This window comes from Rhinoraja longicauda, chromosome 25 (assembly GCF_053455715.1).
Source record: "Rhinoraja longicauda isolate Sanriku21f chromosome 25, sRhiLon1.1, whole genome shotgun sequence".
NCBI lineage: Eukaryota > Metazoa > Chordata > Chondrichthyes > Rajiformes > Arhynchobatidae > Rhinoraja > Rhinoraja longicauda.
Genome location: NC_135977.1, coordinates 3,628,002 through 3,643,825, shown reverse-complemented (window position 1 = coordinate 3,643,825; position 15,824 = coordinate 3,628,002). Strand labels below are relative to the sequence as shown.

Genomic DNA, 15,824 nt, shown 5'->3' with positions numbered 1-15,824 from the left:
AGGGCTTTCTTTGAGAAATCAAACGGTGAGGGGGCTTTCTTTGAGAAATCAAACACTGTGACGTTCTTCAAATCCAGGATCCTTTTGAGTTTCTTATCTCATGCCAGATATTCTGTCACAAGCCAAGAAAGCTCATCATTTTGGCAATCTTGAGCACCCAGGCGATGAGTGAAAAGATTTCTGTCCCAAATCTGCCCCGTCATATTTGAGCACGGATTGCAGAAGCGAAAAGACAGTGAAAGATTTAGCAATCTGCTAAACCACTGGGCACCTCTCTCACTGTTATTGTGCAAAAAGGCACTGCAGATGCTGGTTTACACCAAAGATAGACGCAAAACGCTGCAGTAACTCAGTGGGTCAGGCAGCATCCCTGGAGAAAAGGAATAGGTGACATTTCGGATCGAGACTCTTCATCAGACGTCTGATGAAGGCTCTCGACCGAAAAATGTCACTATTCCGTTTCTCCGGAGATGCTGCCCGACCCACTGAGTTACTCCAGCGTTTTGTGTCTATCTCCATTCACTATTAATGTTGGGCTGCTCTACATTAACAATGAGTTTATCCTGAATTAACAAAGCAGCAGCTAAAACAACAATGACAGCACACTTTCGTTTACCTCAATAACCTCGGTCAGGGTTGCATCCAATGCTTTTAAAACAGGCTCAGCAACAATGCGTTTAACCTAGGGGAAGAAACATAGAAATATCTTTAGGTACATAATCCCGGGAATGAGGTTAAACTATGATGAGCGTTTGTCGGCAATGGGTCTGTACTCGCTGGAGTTTAGAAGAATGAGGGGGGACCTCATTGAAACGTACAGAATAGTGAAAGGCCTGGATAGAGTGGATGTGGAGAGGATGTTTCCACTAGTGGGAGAGTCTAGGACTAGAGATCATGGCCTCAGAATCAAAGGACGTTTTTTTTGGAAGGAGACGAAAATAAATTTATTTAGTCACAGGGTGGTGAATCTGTGGAATTCATTGCCACAGAAGGCTGTGGAGGCCAAGTCAGTGGATTTTTTAAGGCAGAGATAGATAGGTTCTTGATTAGTACAGGGGTCAGAGGTTATGGGGAGAAGGCAGGTGAATGGGATTAGAAGGGAAAGATAGATCAGCCATGATTGAATGGCGGAGTAGACAATTGGGCCAATTCTAATCCTATTCCTTACGACCTTATAATGAATTACTCAATCCACTGAACAACCATTGCCATTTGTAAGGCAAATTATTATTTTCCATGAGGGTACGCGTCAGGGCAGACATAAACCAAGCAGAGGCCAGGAAATGACAATACAATATCATCAAATTAATTTAAGAGATTCCCCTTACGTTATAGAATAGCCATTGACATTTGTATGTCAACAATAATCTGCTTCATAATTACACTATTATAAACACGCAATTTTACAATAGCTGGACTGAGAGTTGAAATTTTATTTTATTTTATTGATTTTATCTGACCCTAGGAATACTTAAAATAAATTGGCGACTTGGTTGAGAAAGCTGGGATCACTTCCCCAAAGCTCTGCGGCTCTTGCTCAATGGAGCCATTTTGTTTAAAATCTTAGACAGACACAAAATGCTGGAGTAACTCAGCGGGACAGGCAGCATCTCTGGAGAGAAGAAACGGGTGACGTTATAGGTCGAGGCCCTTCTTCAGACAAGCTAACTTGGTTTGCTCTGTAGATACAAGGAACTGCAGGTGGAGGTTTATTTTAAAAAAAGACACAAAGCGCTGAAGTGACTCTGGGTCAGGCAGTATCTCTGGAGAACATGGATCTGCCATGTTTCAGGTCGGAACATAAATGGGCTTTCTTTAGCAAGTGGCACGGTGGCGCAGCAGTAGACTACGGGCCTACTGACTACGGGTGCTGTCTGTCCCGAGTTTGTACGTTGTCCCCGTGACCTGCGTGGGTTTTCAGCAGGTGCTCCAGATTCCTCCCATATTCCAAAGACGTGCAGGTTTGAAGGTCAATTGTCTTCTGTAAAATTGTAAATTGTCCCTAGTGTGTGTGGGATGGTGTTAGCATGTGGGGTTCACTGGTTGGCATGGACTCGTTGGGCCGAAGGGCCTGTTTCCGCGCTGTATCTCTAAACCAAACTAAAAATGGTCAGTCTGAAGAAGGGTCTTGACCCGAAACGTCACCCATTCCTTCTCGCCAGAGATGCAGCCTATCCCGTTGAATTACTCCAGCATTTTGTGCCTACCCCAAACTAAAAATGGGCATTGTGTGGATAAACATACGATGATCGGTCGGTACAGACACGATGAGTTGAAGGGCCTTTTTCTATGCTGTATGAATCTATGATTAGTACGGGTGTCAGAGGTTATGGGGAGAAGCCAGGAGAATGGGGTTAGGAGGGAGAGATAGATCAGCCATGACTGGATGGCAGAGTGGACTTGGTAGGCCGAATGGCCTAATACTACTCCTATCACTTATGACATAAAAATGTCCATGCCAGAAAACATATTATGCTGGGAAGGACGGATTGAAAGCTTGTTTAGATTTGGGTGGAAAGTAACCGTACCATTTGAAGCAGCTGCCGGAGGTTTTCAAGCGGGATATGAAATTCCTTCGTGCTGCAGCCCGTGAACAAAGGGGAGACTGAAAAACTCGAGCTGATGGTTGAAAAGTAATAGTGGGGATCCAGAGCACTGCCATCTGGTAGGTATGCACCTGCAACACAGAGAGCAAAGGTTTATGGTTTCACAAATAGCAATTCAATACAATACATCTTTATTGTCATTGTACAGGGGTACAACGAGATTGGGAATGCGCCTCCCATACGATGCAATAAATTAATTAGCTAGTCAGTATTAATTTAAACAACCCAATGAAACAAATTAGAACAGTTTTAAAACAGAATAAAGTGCAAGTAGGTCTGTGCCGGTTCACTGTGCGATGTGACCATCCGGCTCATCAGGACCGGTTCATAGCAGCTCTGGCCCTGGGGATGAAGCTGTTCCTGAGTCTGGAGGTGCGGGAGTAGAAGGCCTTGTATCGTCTGCCCGATGGTAGAAGTTCGAACAGACTGTTGCAGGGGTGTGAGGAGTCTTTGTGGATGCTGGTGGCTTTTCTGAGGCATCATGTGTTGTAGATGCCCTCCAAGGCTGGTAGCTGTGTTCCGATGGTCCTCTGAGCTCTATGGATTGCCCGCTGAAGAGCTTTCCTCTCTGCCTCCGTGCAGCTGAGGTACCACACAGGGATGCCATGTGTTAGGATGCTCTCTGTGGTGTAGCGGTAGAATGTCATCAGCAGCTGTTGGGGCAGACCAGACTTCTTCAGTGTTCTCGGGTAGAGCAGTCGTTGCTGTGCCTTCTTGACCAGCGCAGCAGTGTTATTGGACCATGTTAGGTCCTCCGAAATGTGAGTGCTCAGAAACTTGAAGCTGGACACTCTCTCCACATTGTCCCCGTTGATAAAGATCAGGGCTAGCTGAAAGACTTCCCTGCCTAAAAACAGTCATTGTAGGAGCCATTTAAGTTTAGAGTAGCTACTGTTGGCATATTATATTATTTTGTCTAGTTAGATCTTGCTGTATTATTTTGGACACTTGGGGCAGTCATTAGATGCACAGGGTGGTGTATATATATGGGCCTCAGGGTCAGGGAGTGGCAGACACAGGGAGGGAGAGCATAAAGTTCTCACCAGACCTGAGACCTGGGACCAGACCAGGGACAGAGCAGTCAGCTATGACTTGTATGCGCAATAAGGAAAGCCTGGTATGTTCATCTTCTTGTTTGTACAACTACTTCAATAAACAACCAATTAAACTGGAAATAACGACTGTTCTGTTGGGTCTGCGTAAGATCACTCCTACTCCCTGACGGGGACCAAAATTGCTCCTGGTGTGTTGGGTGCTAAAGTGGGATTACATAAACCAGTTGACCGAGGATCGATGGTCGGCATGGACTCGGTGGGTCGAAGAGCTTGTTTCCATGCGGTGTCTCTAAACTAAACCGAGCTTTCTACTGGCATCAAAATGTAGAAAGACCGAACTGCAGATACTGGTTAATACACAAAAAAAAGCTGCCTTGGATTTAAACAGTATAAGGGACCAAAAAAAACTGTTTCAATGTAACCTCTGTGCAGTAATCAGACACCATTGCTACTTGAATCACACGTGGACATGGAATCTGACAAGCAATCGCTTCCACTGACACTTGTGCAACGTTACTCTATTAACCAATGTCGCTGGCGGCCACAAAATTAAATTTATTGCTCTTGAAAAGACCTTTAGTTTAGAAAACCTTGTGGGAATGATAACTTGAGCCTGTAGCTCTCGAGTCCCAAACCCCCTTATCCCCAACGACACAACTTGCTTTACAATGCGGTTTTCTATAGCGCAAGGTTTCTTTGGAATGCAACGACAGAGTCGGTGTTAAATATTAATCAAAATCAAGAAAAATTGTAGACGCTGGAAATCTGAAATAGAAACAAAAGATGTTGCAAGCACAGCACATTGAACGGCATCTGTAGAAAAGAGAAACAGAGCTAATATTAGACGAGAACGAAGGGGGGAACGCCAAGAATGATGGGGGACCTGGCAAAGAGGCCGCGTACTGCCACTTGTAAACCTCCTCTGGACCCTCTCCAGAGCCAGCACATCCTTCCTCAGATATGGGGCCCAGATTTGCTCTCGGTACTCCAAATGCGACCTGACCATCACCTTATAGAGCCTCAGCATTACATCCCTGTTTTTGTATTCCCTTCCTCTTGATTTAAATGTTGAATTTGCCTTCCTTACGACCGATTCGACTTGCAAGTTAACATTTTGGGAGTCCAGCACCAGCACTCCCAAGGCCCTTTGCACCTCCGACTGCTGGATTCTCCCTCCATTTAGAAAATCATCATCGCCTTTATTCTTATTACCAAAATGCACGACTCCGCACTTTCCTACATTGAATTTCATCTGCCACTTCTCTGCCCACTCTCCCAACCTGTCCAAGTCCTTCTGCAGAGTCCTTGCTTCCACTACTCTGCCTGCCCCTCCACCTATCTTAGCATCATCGGCAAACTTGGCCACAAAGCCTTCAATCCCCTTATCCAAATCATTAACATACAACATATAAGACTATTAAGGGGTTGGACACGTTAGAGGCAGGAACATGTTCCCAACGTCGGGGGAGTCCAGAACCAGGGGCCACAGTTTAAGAATAAGGGGTAGGCCATTTAGAACGGAGATGAGGAAAAACTTTTTCAGTCAGAGAGTTGTAAATCTGTGGAATTCTCTGCCTCAGAAGGCAGTGGAGGCCAATTCTCTGAATGCATTCAAGAGAGAGCTAGATAGAGCTCTTAAGGATAGCGGAGTCAGGGGGTATGGGGAGAAGGCAGGAACGGGGTACTGATTGAGAATGATCAGCCATGATCACATTGAATGGCGGTGCGTACAGGCTCGAAGGGCCGAATGGCCTCCTCCTGCACCTATTGTCTAAGGGAGGGGAGGGAGGCGGCTCCAGCACCGACCCTTGTGGAACTCCACTAGTCACTGGCAGCCAACCCGAAAAAGCACCTGTTATTGCAACTCTTTGCCTTCTGCCATCCAGCTAACCCGCTATCCATGCTAGTCTCTTCCCTTTAATACCATGGGCTCTCATCTTCCCTAGCAGCCTGACGTGCGGCACTTTATCGAAGGGACTTTTGTAACTTAGTCGGCGCCGGGAAACGTGTACTGCCTGGTTAAGGTCCAATAGATAATTTTACTGGGTTGTGAGCAAAGCAAAGCATTTCACTGTCCCGAGGTACATGTGACAATAAAGTATCAGTGAGTCACTGAATTTGAGAAACAGTTCATATTAACTTTGATTCTCTCACCACGGATGCTGCCTGACCCGCATTTTAAATACTGATGGTTTTCCATTTAAGGATCAGTGGTGCTCGTTTTGCCACCATTAAGACTTACCTTCAAAGTATTGCAGATTGGTCCCTCCAGGTGAGGTAGGGATAGCGGTAGAACGTTCTGGACTTCCCTGCATGTTAATGAAAGACGGATTAGGGCACAGAGGAATTAGAAAGCATGACATTGAATTGAAGTAATCATGCTGACATCCTGGGCAACGACAAGATTCAACATGCAGGATCAAATTCTGGACGTTTAAGTGAATACAGTAAACCCTTGCAATAAGACAATAGTCAATAGGTGCAGGAGGAGGCCATTCGGCCCTTCGAGCCAGCACCGCCATTCAATGTGATCATGGCTGATCATTCTCAATCAGTACCCCGTTCCTGCCTTCTCCCCATATCCCCTGACTCCGCTATCCTTAACAGCTCTATCCAGCTCTCTCTTGAATGCATTCAGAGAATTGGCCTCCACTGCCTTCTGAGGCAGTGAGAGACCTTTATATAGCGGACTTTGGTTATAGCCGACCAAGGCTCCTGTTCTCCACCTTAATTACGCATCACAGCATGGTTTGGGAACATCTCCATCCAAGACAACAATAGTCTCGCAGAGTTGTGGGTGTAGCCTGCACCATCACCCCAACCAACCTCCCTTCCATTGACTCCATCTACACCACGCTGCCACGGCAAGGCCGGCAGCATCATCAAGGACCAGTTCCACCCTGGCCATTCCCTCTTCTCCCATCAGGCAAGAGGCACAGAAGTGTGTAAACGCACATCTCCAGATTCAGGGAGTTTCTTCCCGGCTGTGTTCAGGCAACTGAACCGTCCTATCACCAACTAGAGAGCGGTTGTGACCTCCCTTCAACCTCATTGGAGACCCTTGGACTGTCTTTAATTGGACTTTACCTTGCTCTAAACGTCATCATCATCATATATCATCATCATATACATACAGCCGGAAACAGGCCTTTTCGGCCCTCCAAGTCCGTGCCGCCCAGTGATCCCCGCACATTAACATTATCCTACACCCACTAGGGACAATTTTTTAAATTTTTTTTTTTTTTTTAACATTTACCCAGCCAATTAACCTACATACCTGTACGTCTTTGGAGTGTGGGAGGAAACCGAAGATCTCGGAGAAAACCCACGCAGGTCACGGGGAGAACGTACAAACTCCTTACAGTGCAGCACCCGTAGTCAGGATCGAACCTGAGTCTCCGGCGCTGCATTCGCTGTAAAGCAGCAACTCTACCGCTGTGCTACCGTGCTACGTCATTCCCTTTATCCTATATCTGTACACTGTGGACGGCTCAATTGTAATCCTGTATTGGTCTTTTTGCTGACTGGATAGCAAGCAACAAAAAAATGTTTTCACTGTACCTCGGCACACGCAACCATTAACTAAACTATAAACTATGATCGGAGGGAAGAATTGCCATTGTACAAAAAGGTACACCCATAGCGGTGAGAAAAATTGGAAAAGAATTTAACCTGGGAGACATTTGTCACACTGTTGGTTTTCTGCCTCAAGCTGTCACATGACTGGCAGACGGTCAGGAGGGAGCTGGGGAGGATGGATCGGAAGTCGTTGAAGGAACGACGCCTCAGTCCGTCCGTCTCACTCGGTGCCTTCAGTGACTGTGCCGTGATTTTGGGAAACAGCTTGGAAAGGAGAGATTCCTCTGTGTAACTGTAACGGCCAAACGCTCTTCCAATCCCAATCAAACATGGCACCGTGCAGCGACACATGCTTTCTGTGAAAGGGAAACACTGTTTAATGCCACAAAGCTAATCAAAAGAATATGTAAAAAAGGAACTTAAGAGACTTCGTTACGAAAACAGATATCGAAAGTAAAACAGACAAAAGGTATCGAAGTGTGAAAACGCACACGTCCAGTTTCAGGGATTCTTTCTTTCCACCTATTATCAGGCAACTGAATCATTCTATCACAACCAGAGAGCGGTTCTGAGCTGCTATCTACCTCGTTGGTGACCCTCGGACTCTCCTTGATCAGACTTGTGTAGGAAGGAACTGCAGATGCTGGTTTACACCATAGACACCAGAGCAGTTTCTCAATGGAAATCATGTTCACCCCATGATACCACGGAACATATGGCCACTAATGCCAGCTCTCTCAATCCCAGTGAGAGTTCCAGATATTTCCGGCGTTTAGTTTAGATATACTGTACAGCGTGGAAACAGGCCCTTCGGCTTGCCGAGTCCGTGCCGACATAGTAATCACCGCCATAACACCAGTTCTATGCCACACTCTAGGGACAATTTACACAAGCCAATTCACCTACAAACCCGCGCATCTTTGGAGTGTGGGAAAAAATCAGAGCGCCCGGAGAAAACCCACGCAGCCACAGGCGGAAGGTGCAAATTTCCCACAAGAAGCACCCACAGTCAGGATCGAACACGGGTGTCTGGCGCTGAGAGGTAGCAATTCTACCACTGCGCCACATTAACTAAACATCTCTTTGCACCCTTAACCCTACTATGTGAACCAAGTCTGGAAGCAACTTCTTTGCACTGATGAACATTTTTACAATTGTGCGATGAAGAATATTTTTGATAGTAGCATTCTGAATATGATGTTTCCAGTACCTTTATCCTGAGTTTGAGGTGCCAGACACATGACCAACAGCACTTCCATTACATCCAATATAGCCTTGATAATCTGAAAATAATTAAGAAATATTAAAATGATAAAATTATAGAAATGCAACTTTGAAATAGTGTTACGCTGAGAAAGCGCTGAACTACTTTCTACCTCTTTGGTGATCCTCGGACTATCATTGATCGGACTTTGCTGGCTTTACCTTGCACCAAACGTTATTCCCTTGTCATGTATCTATACACTGTAAATGGCTCAATCGTAATCATGTATTGTCTTCCTGCCCACTGGTTAGCACGCAACAAAAGCTTTTCACTGTACCTCGGTACACGTGACAATAAACTATAAGGAGGAACTAAACTGAGGAAAATAGATATATCCAGAGGCAACTTACAACTTGAAACCTGTACATAAAATCGATGCCATCCACACTTAAAGGGACAGTTAAATTTTGGTTAAAATTTCCCCCAAACTAATTATTCTCGTATCACTATCACTCAAACGTTATTCCCTTTATCCTGTATCTGGGCCCTGTGGACGGATTGATTGTAATCGTGTGCAGTCTTTCCGCTGACTGGATAGCACGCAACAAAAATCTTTTCACTGTACTTCAGTACACGTGACAATAAATTAAACTAACTGTACGGGAAGGAACTGTAGATGTTGATTTTCTACCGAAGATCAGACACAAAGTGATGGTGTAACACAACGGGTTCCCTTTTCTCCAGCGATGCTGCCTGAACCGCTGAGTTACTCCAGCACTTTGTGTCTATAAACTAACTCTCTAACTGGTACAGAGCCAGGCCCGGTGCAACTGGCAGGTGCTGTCCATTGAACAGTCATCCCCTTCAACTGTATCCAAAAGGTTCAGTGCCTGCTCTCAATAGACAACAGACAATAGGTGCAGGAGTAGGCCATTCGGCCCTTCGAGCCAGCACCACCATTCAATGTGATCATGGCTGATCATTCTCAATCCGTTCCTGCCTCCCGTTCCTGCCTTCTCCCCATACCCCCTGACTCCGCTATCCTTAAGAGCTCTATCTAGCTCTCTCTTGAATGCATTCAGAGAATTGGCCTCCACTGCCTTCTGAGGCAGAGAATTCTCGCTGGAGTTTAGAACGATGAGGGGGAGACCTCATTGCAACATATCGAACAGCGATAGGCCTAGATAGAATGGATGTGGAGAGTACGTTTCCACTAGTGGGAGAGAGTCTCGGACCAGAGGTCCTACAGCCTCAGTATAAAATGACATTCCTTTAGAAAGGAGAGGAAGAATTTTGTTAGCTAGATGGTGGTGAATCTGTGGATTTTGTTGCCACAGAGCGCTGTGGAGGCCAAGTCAATGGATCTTTTTAAGGTATTGATAGATAGATTCTCGATCAGTCGGGGTGCTGGGGATTGTGGGGAGAAGGCAGGAGAATGGCGTTAGGAGGGAGAGTTAGATCAGCCAATGGCGGAGTAGACTTGAAGAGCCAAATGGCTAAGTTCTGCTCCTTGAACTTATGAACGTGTCCGTATCCATCCCCTTCTATAGGGAAATGGCCGCAGGGAATTCCTGAACTCGCTGCCTCCAAATCCAACCGGGAATATATAAATATATATAATGTATAATGTAAATATATCAATGTCAAATGTAATATATTTATTTCTATAAAATATATATCCTATTCTTCAGACAATATGTGTAATTTACATCAAACAGTTTAATGCTTACTCCTGATTTAGAATTAGAACAATTTTTCCAATAGTGCATGGCATTAAATCAAATCAAAAAACTTAAAATTCCACATTACAGGCATTTCTAACAAAATGAATATTCTATCGGTATCAGCGCCATGTCTCACCTGTACTCTTAACGTGGATTCTTTTTGGGCCACATCGAAAAGTACAGTTACTAAACAGAAGCTGAAGTTTTCAGCAACAGGAAGCTTTCCTGCAAGGTAGAAACACAAAGCAACATTTAAACGTCCCCTTCAACAACTTTCCATTTATAAGTGATAGCACAAGAAGGAAATAGGACAATACGGGTCAAAAGATATCTTTAACATGATGAAATCAAATGACAGAATAAAAAATGACAGTGTCACAGCTGGTAGAGCCACTGCCTCATAGCACCCGAGTTCAACCCTGATCTTTAGAGATACAGCTTTGAAGCAGGCCCTTCGAATGTGACTTTAGAATGAGAGGACTTTATGATACGGGACAATCAATCCAGAAACTATGAATTGAAAATGAATCCACTAAATTATGAAGAGAGCCAAATAATCGGCGGCACGGTGACACAGCGGTAGAGTTGCTGCCTTACAGCGAATGCAGCGACGGAGACTTAGGTTCGATCCTGACTAGGGGGGCTGCACTGTACGGAGTTTGTACGTTCTCCCCGTGACCTGCGTGGTATTTCTCCGAGATCTTCGGTTTCCTCCCACACTCCAAAGACGTACAGGTTTGTAGGTTAATTGGCTGGGCAAATGTAAAAATTGTCCCTAGTGGGTGTAGGATAGTGTTAGTGTGCGGGGATCGCTGGGCGGTGCGGATTAGGTGGGCCGAAGGGCCTGTTTCTGCGCTGTATCTCTAAATCTAAAAAAAAAATTTTTAAATCCCAGCTGTGTGATGGGGCCTTTATCACCCCACAAATGTCTGTGCTGAACTTAATGCCAAGATTAACTCTCACCCACCTGCCCATGATCCATATCCCTCCATTCCCTGCATATCCATGTGCCGATCTAAAAGTCTCTTCAATGCTATTATTGTACCTGTCATAATGAACACTTGCCGTTATTTAGAAATGTACTGCCACCATAAGCTCCTTTTAAAATAACAGTTAAGTGACAATGTAAATAAACAAATAAGCAATGTCCTCAATTTAATCCCTCCTAACCCCATTCTCCTGCCTCTCCCCGGAACCCCTGACACACTTATATTGTGAGGATCATGAACATAGTTTTACAGCAGCACTGCCGTTTCAAACCCTAAATAGCTCACATTAATTCTCTTTCGTAACAGGTTACATAAATTGAGATGGCATTACCTCGATTCTTTCTCCCCAAGCTGTCTTCAATCCATTGGACTTTCGGCAATCCTTTCAGAAGCCGGAGCAGATAGGGAACGACAGTTTCTTTATGCTGTGAGGGGAAAAAAGATCAAATTGTTTATATGTTCCAAATCAAATCATTTCATGAGTTGACCGTAATGAAGTCTTTAAAAAAATGCACTCGGAAATATTTATTCTGGTGAAATCATATTTTGGCGAATTGTAAGAAATTAAGTTTAATTCAGAGATGCAGCTTGGAAATAGGGTTGTCAGCCCACCATCGTTCACACTAGCTCTGTGTTGTCCCACTTTCCATTCCACTCCCTCAATAGTCAATCAATAGTCGTTTATTTGTTACATACACATAAATGTGTAGTAAAATGAAACATTACCCGCAGTTGAACAATAAGACCAATAAGATTAATCAATAAAAATGCAATAACACATACAATCACAACTAACACCAAACAAAAAGGAGTCTCCTCCAGTCCCTCCTCACTGTGATGGAAGGCCAGAATGTCTTTTTCTCTTCCCTGCCGTCTTGTCCCGCGGTCAGGCTGTTGGAGTTGCCACGTCGGGTCGGTCGGGGCTCCCGATATTGAAGCCCACACTGGGCGGTGAAAAATCCCGCGGCCTATTCCAGGCCGCGCCGGATGGTGAAAGGTCCACGGCGGGCCGACCCAAGCCCCGCGATTCGGGGCGGGCGAACACGCTGCCTCTGCCGCTGCCGGAGCTCCCGATGTCGGCCCCCATCCAGGGGCCTGCGGGCTTCCGACGTCCACGCGGCCCGCGCCGGAGCCTCCGGAGACGAGTCGCAGCCGTTCCCGCAGCATTCGCAGGCGGCCAGACTACACACTAGGGAAAATCTACTACACACACTAGAGGCCAATTAACCTCCAATCCCGTATGTCAAGTGCTTTACTGTCATATGTACTGAAATGGAACAGTTGCAGCAGCACAACCGGTTTGTAAGCACAGTCTTTTGGACATGGGAGGAAACCGGAGTACCTGGTGGAAAACCACAGGGAGAAAGTGCAAACTCCACACAACGGGGAATACGCTCCGATCTTTATCAATGGGGACAGTGTGGAGAGAGTGTCCAGCTTCAAGTTTCTGGGCACTCACATTTCGGAGGACTTCACATGGTCCACTAACACCGCTGCACCGGTCAAGAATGCACAGCAACGACTGTTCTATCTGAGAACACTGAAAAAGTCTGGTCTGCCCCAACAGCTGATGATGACCTTCTACCGATGCATCATAGAAAGCATCCTAACGCATGGCATCCCTGCTGCACGGAGGCAGAGAGGAGAGCTCTTCAGCGGGTAGTCCAAATAGCTCAGAAGACTATCAGAACACCAGCCTTGGAAAAGCCACCAGCCTTCACAAAAACTCCTCACACCCCTGCAATAGTCTGTTCGAAATTCTACCATCGGGCAGACGCTACAAGGCCTTCTAAGCCCGCACCTCCGGACTCAGGAACAGCTTCATCCCCAGGGCCATAGCTGCTATGAACCGGTCCTGCTGAGCCGGATGGTCACATCGCACAGTGAACCGGCACAGACCTACTTGAACTTTATTCTGTTTTAAACTGTTTCTAATTTTGTTTCACTAGGTTGTCTAAATTTATACTGATTAACTAATTAATTTATTGCATCGTATGGAAGACGCATTCCCAATCTCGTTGTACCCCTGTACAATGACAATAAAGATATATTGTACAGTTGCGGAGGTCGGGGTCGAAACCTAGGTTTCTGGTACTGTGAGGCAGCTGCTCTACCCGCTGCACGCTGTGAGAGTTAGGGAAAACGATGAAGTGAAGAAAACCATATGAAATGTAACGACATGCTCAGAGTAAATGCAATGAAGAGCTCAGCCTCATAATTTGCTCAAATCACAAATGCAATCAGGTAAAGTCTAGTAAAGTTCAACACCATTTTGGATGGTAAAAACAAGGAAGTGCAGATGCAGGTTTGCAAAAAACAGGACAAAGTGCTGGAGTAACTGAACGGGTCAGACGAAACATACAGACTGAAGTTCCCGACCGGAAATGTTACGTATCCATGTTCTCCATAGATACTGCCTGACCCGCTGAGTTACTCCAGCAAGTTGTACCATTTTGGACGATACAAGTGGTGCTTGCCGAACTACTGTGAAGTGGAGGTAGAGTTGCTGCCTTACAGCGCCAGAGACCCCGGATCAACCCTGACTCTGGGTGCAGTCTGTACGGAGTTTACACATTCTCCCCCTGACCTGCGTGGGTTTCTCCGGTTTCTTCCCACACTCCAAACACGTACAGGTTTGCAGGTTAATTCGCTTGGTAAAATTGTAAATTGTCCCTGGTGTGTAGTATAGTGTTAGTGCGCGGCGATCACAGGCCAACGCAGACTCGGTGAGCCGAAGGGCCGGTTTCATAAGGTCATAAGGAATAGTAGAATTAGGCCATTCGGCCCATCAAGTCATCTCCGTCATTCAATCATGGCTGATCTATCTCTCCCTCCTAACCCCATTCTTCTGCCTTCTCCCCACAACCTCTGACACTCGTACTAATCAAAAAGTTTCCACGCTGTGTCTCTTAACTAAACTAACACTAAACTACACCCTTTGGCAGGAAGGGGCATAAAAGAGTTACCTGAAGGCTTGACTCTGTCAGAAAAATGCCCAGTGCAATAACAGCATCTCTGCGCCGTTCGTCGAGCTGGAAATGGCCATGGAAGTCCACGGGGGACATGCACAGTAACTTCTCCACCTGCAAGAGAAAGTTTATTTCAATCTTCGCAGTTGTAACAAAAAGCACAAAGCACCAAATTGTACTGACAGACTCAAATATATAAGGCCTGTATAATTTTATTTCCAAATCTATGACATGTAAATAGAAAGAGCGTGAATGTGAATTAATTAGTGACCTTCAATGGATGATAGGATAAAGAGTATACTGTGGCACCTCTCAGAGGCCACAATACCATAGATTACAGCACAGAATTACTGCTACCACTCTGGCACATCTCACCATTCAATATGAGCACAGCTAACAGCAAGTCATGCTACAGCTACGTGCTAGACTGAATTTGTGTGTAGTTTTGGTCGCCCTTCACAGGAGTTGCTTGGCTGAAGCCCCAGGCAATGATGGGAAAGGTGTTGGGTCATGTTTGTTGTTCATGGCACGCACTTCTTCAAGTGCGGGATGAAGACTGCGGTCAGGATGACAGCAGAGATTTCCCTCGGTAGGTAGAGTGGTCAGCACTTAACTGGAGGAGGTTCTAGGTCTGGGGAGCTGGAATGGGACAAAACCAACAGGTGACATCCTGATGAGTCTCTTCTGTACTCTGTCCAACTTGATGACACGGAAGCAGAAGGCAACAGCTGATCAGATCCATTCAGTGCTGGCGGACTCCGGCTCCTGGAGGACCCCAATGGTGGAGGACCATCGTGCTGGTGGATCTCAATACCGATGGAACTCAATGCTGGAGGTCTGAACTGCTGGTGGATCTCAATGCTGGGGGTCCTCGATGCTGGGGGTCCTCGATTCTGGGGGTCCTCGATTCTGGGGGTCCTCGATGCTGGGGGTCCTCGATACTGGGGATCCTCGATGCTGGGGGTCCTCGAAGCTGGGGATCCTCGATGCTGGGGATCCTCGATGCTGGAAGTCCTCGATGCTGGAGGTCCTCGATGCTGGTGGTCCTCGATGCTGGTGGTCCTCGATGCTGGAGGTCCTCAATGATGGAAGAACCCCGCTCCGGTTGAACCCAATGCTGGAGGACCTCAATACTGGGGGACCTCATTGCTGGAGGATCCTTTTGCCGATAGACCTCAATGCTGGGGGACCTCAATGCTGGGGGACCTCAATGCTGGGGGACCTCAATGCTGGGGGACCTCAATGCTGGGGGACCTCAATGCTGGGGGACCTCAATGCTGGGGGACCTCAATGCTGGAGGACCTCAATGCAGGGGGAATCCCGTCAGGGACCCAATCCCTGAGGATATAATTGCCGATGGACCTCAATGCTGGAAGGTTCTCATTGCCGATGCATAACTATAGGACATCAATGCCGGAAGAACCCCCCGCTCCTGAGGAGGGATCGGCGGCCGAGCACTCACCTTGTCGATGGGGGCCGGCTTGTGCGCGGCCAGGGAGCGGGCCAGGCTGAGCACCGTGTTCAGGTAGAAGCCGCGGCCGGGACCTTTGCCCGACGTGTCCGCCATGTTGTTTCCCACTACCCCCGACCCTCCCTTCCTCGTCATCCCCCCCACCGGCCAATCACAGCCCGCGGCCCCGCCGACCAATCACAGCCCGCGGCCCCGCCGACCAATAGGATCCCGCGCGTCTGACACCA

At 46.6% G+C, this 15,824-nt stretch overlaps 1 protein-coding gene across 2 annotated transcripts in view; it reads right to left on the bottom strand.

The window, feature by feature from the left end:
- pi4kab (phosphatidylinositol 4-kinase, catalytic, alpha b) overlaps positions 1–15,705 on the bottom strand; it is a 137,085-nt gene extending 121,380 nt beyond the window's left edge. For both annotated transcript variants that reach the window (XM_078421447.1, XM_078421448.1), the window contains exons 1-9: positions 15,589–15,705; positions 14,124–14,240; positions 11,489–11,582; positions 10,305–10,393; positions 8,451–8,523; positions 7,334–7,596; positions 5,904–5,970; positions 2,529–2,677; positions 617–682 (exon numbers count right to left, since the gene is read on the bottom strand). In XM_078421447.1, coding sequence (XP_078277573.1) covers positions 617–682; positions 2,529–2,677; positions 5,904–5,970; positions 7,334–7,596; positions 8,451–8,523; positions 10,305–10,393; positions 11,489–11,582; positions 14,124–14,240; positions 15,589–15,693 — 1,023 coding nt within the window. In that variant the 5' untranslated portion in view covers positions 15,694–15,705. The remainder of the gene's footprint in view (positions 1–616; positions 683–2,528; positions 2,678–5,903; positions 5,971–7,333; positions 7,597–8,450; positions 8,524–10,304; positions 10,394–11,488; positions 11,583–14,123; positions 14,241–15,588) is intronic.
- Between the last annotated feature and the right edge of the window lie 119 nt (positions 15,706–15,824).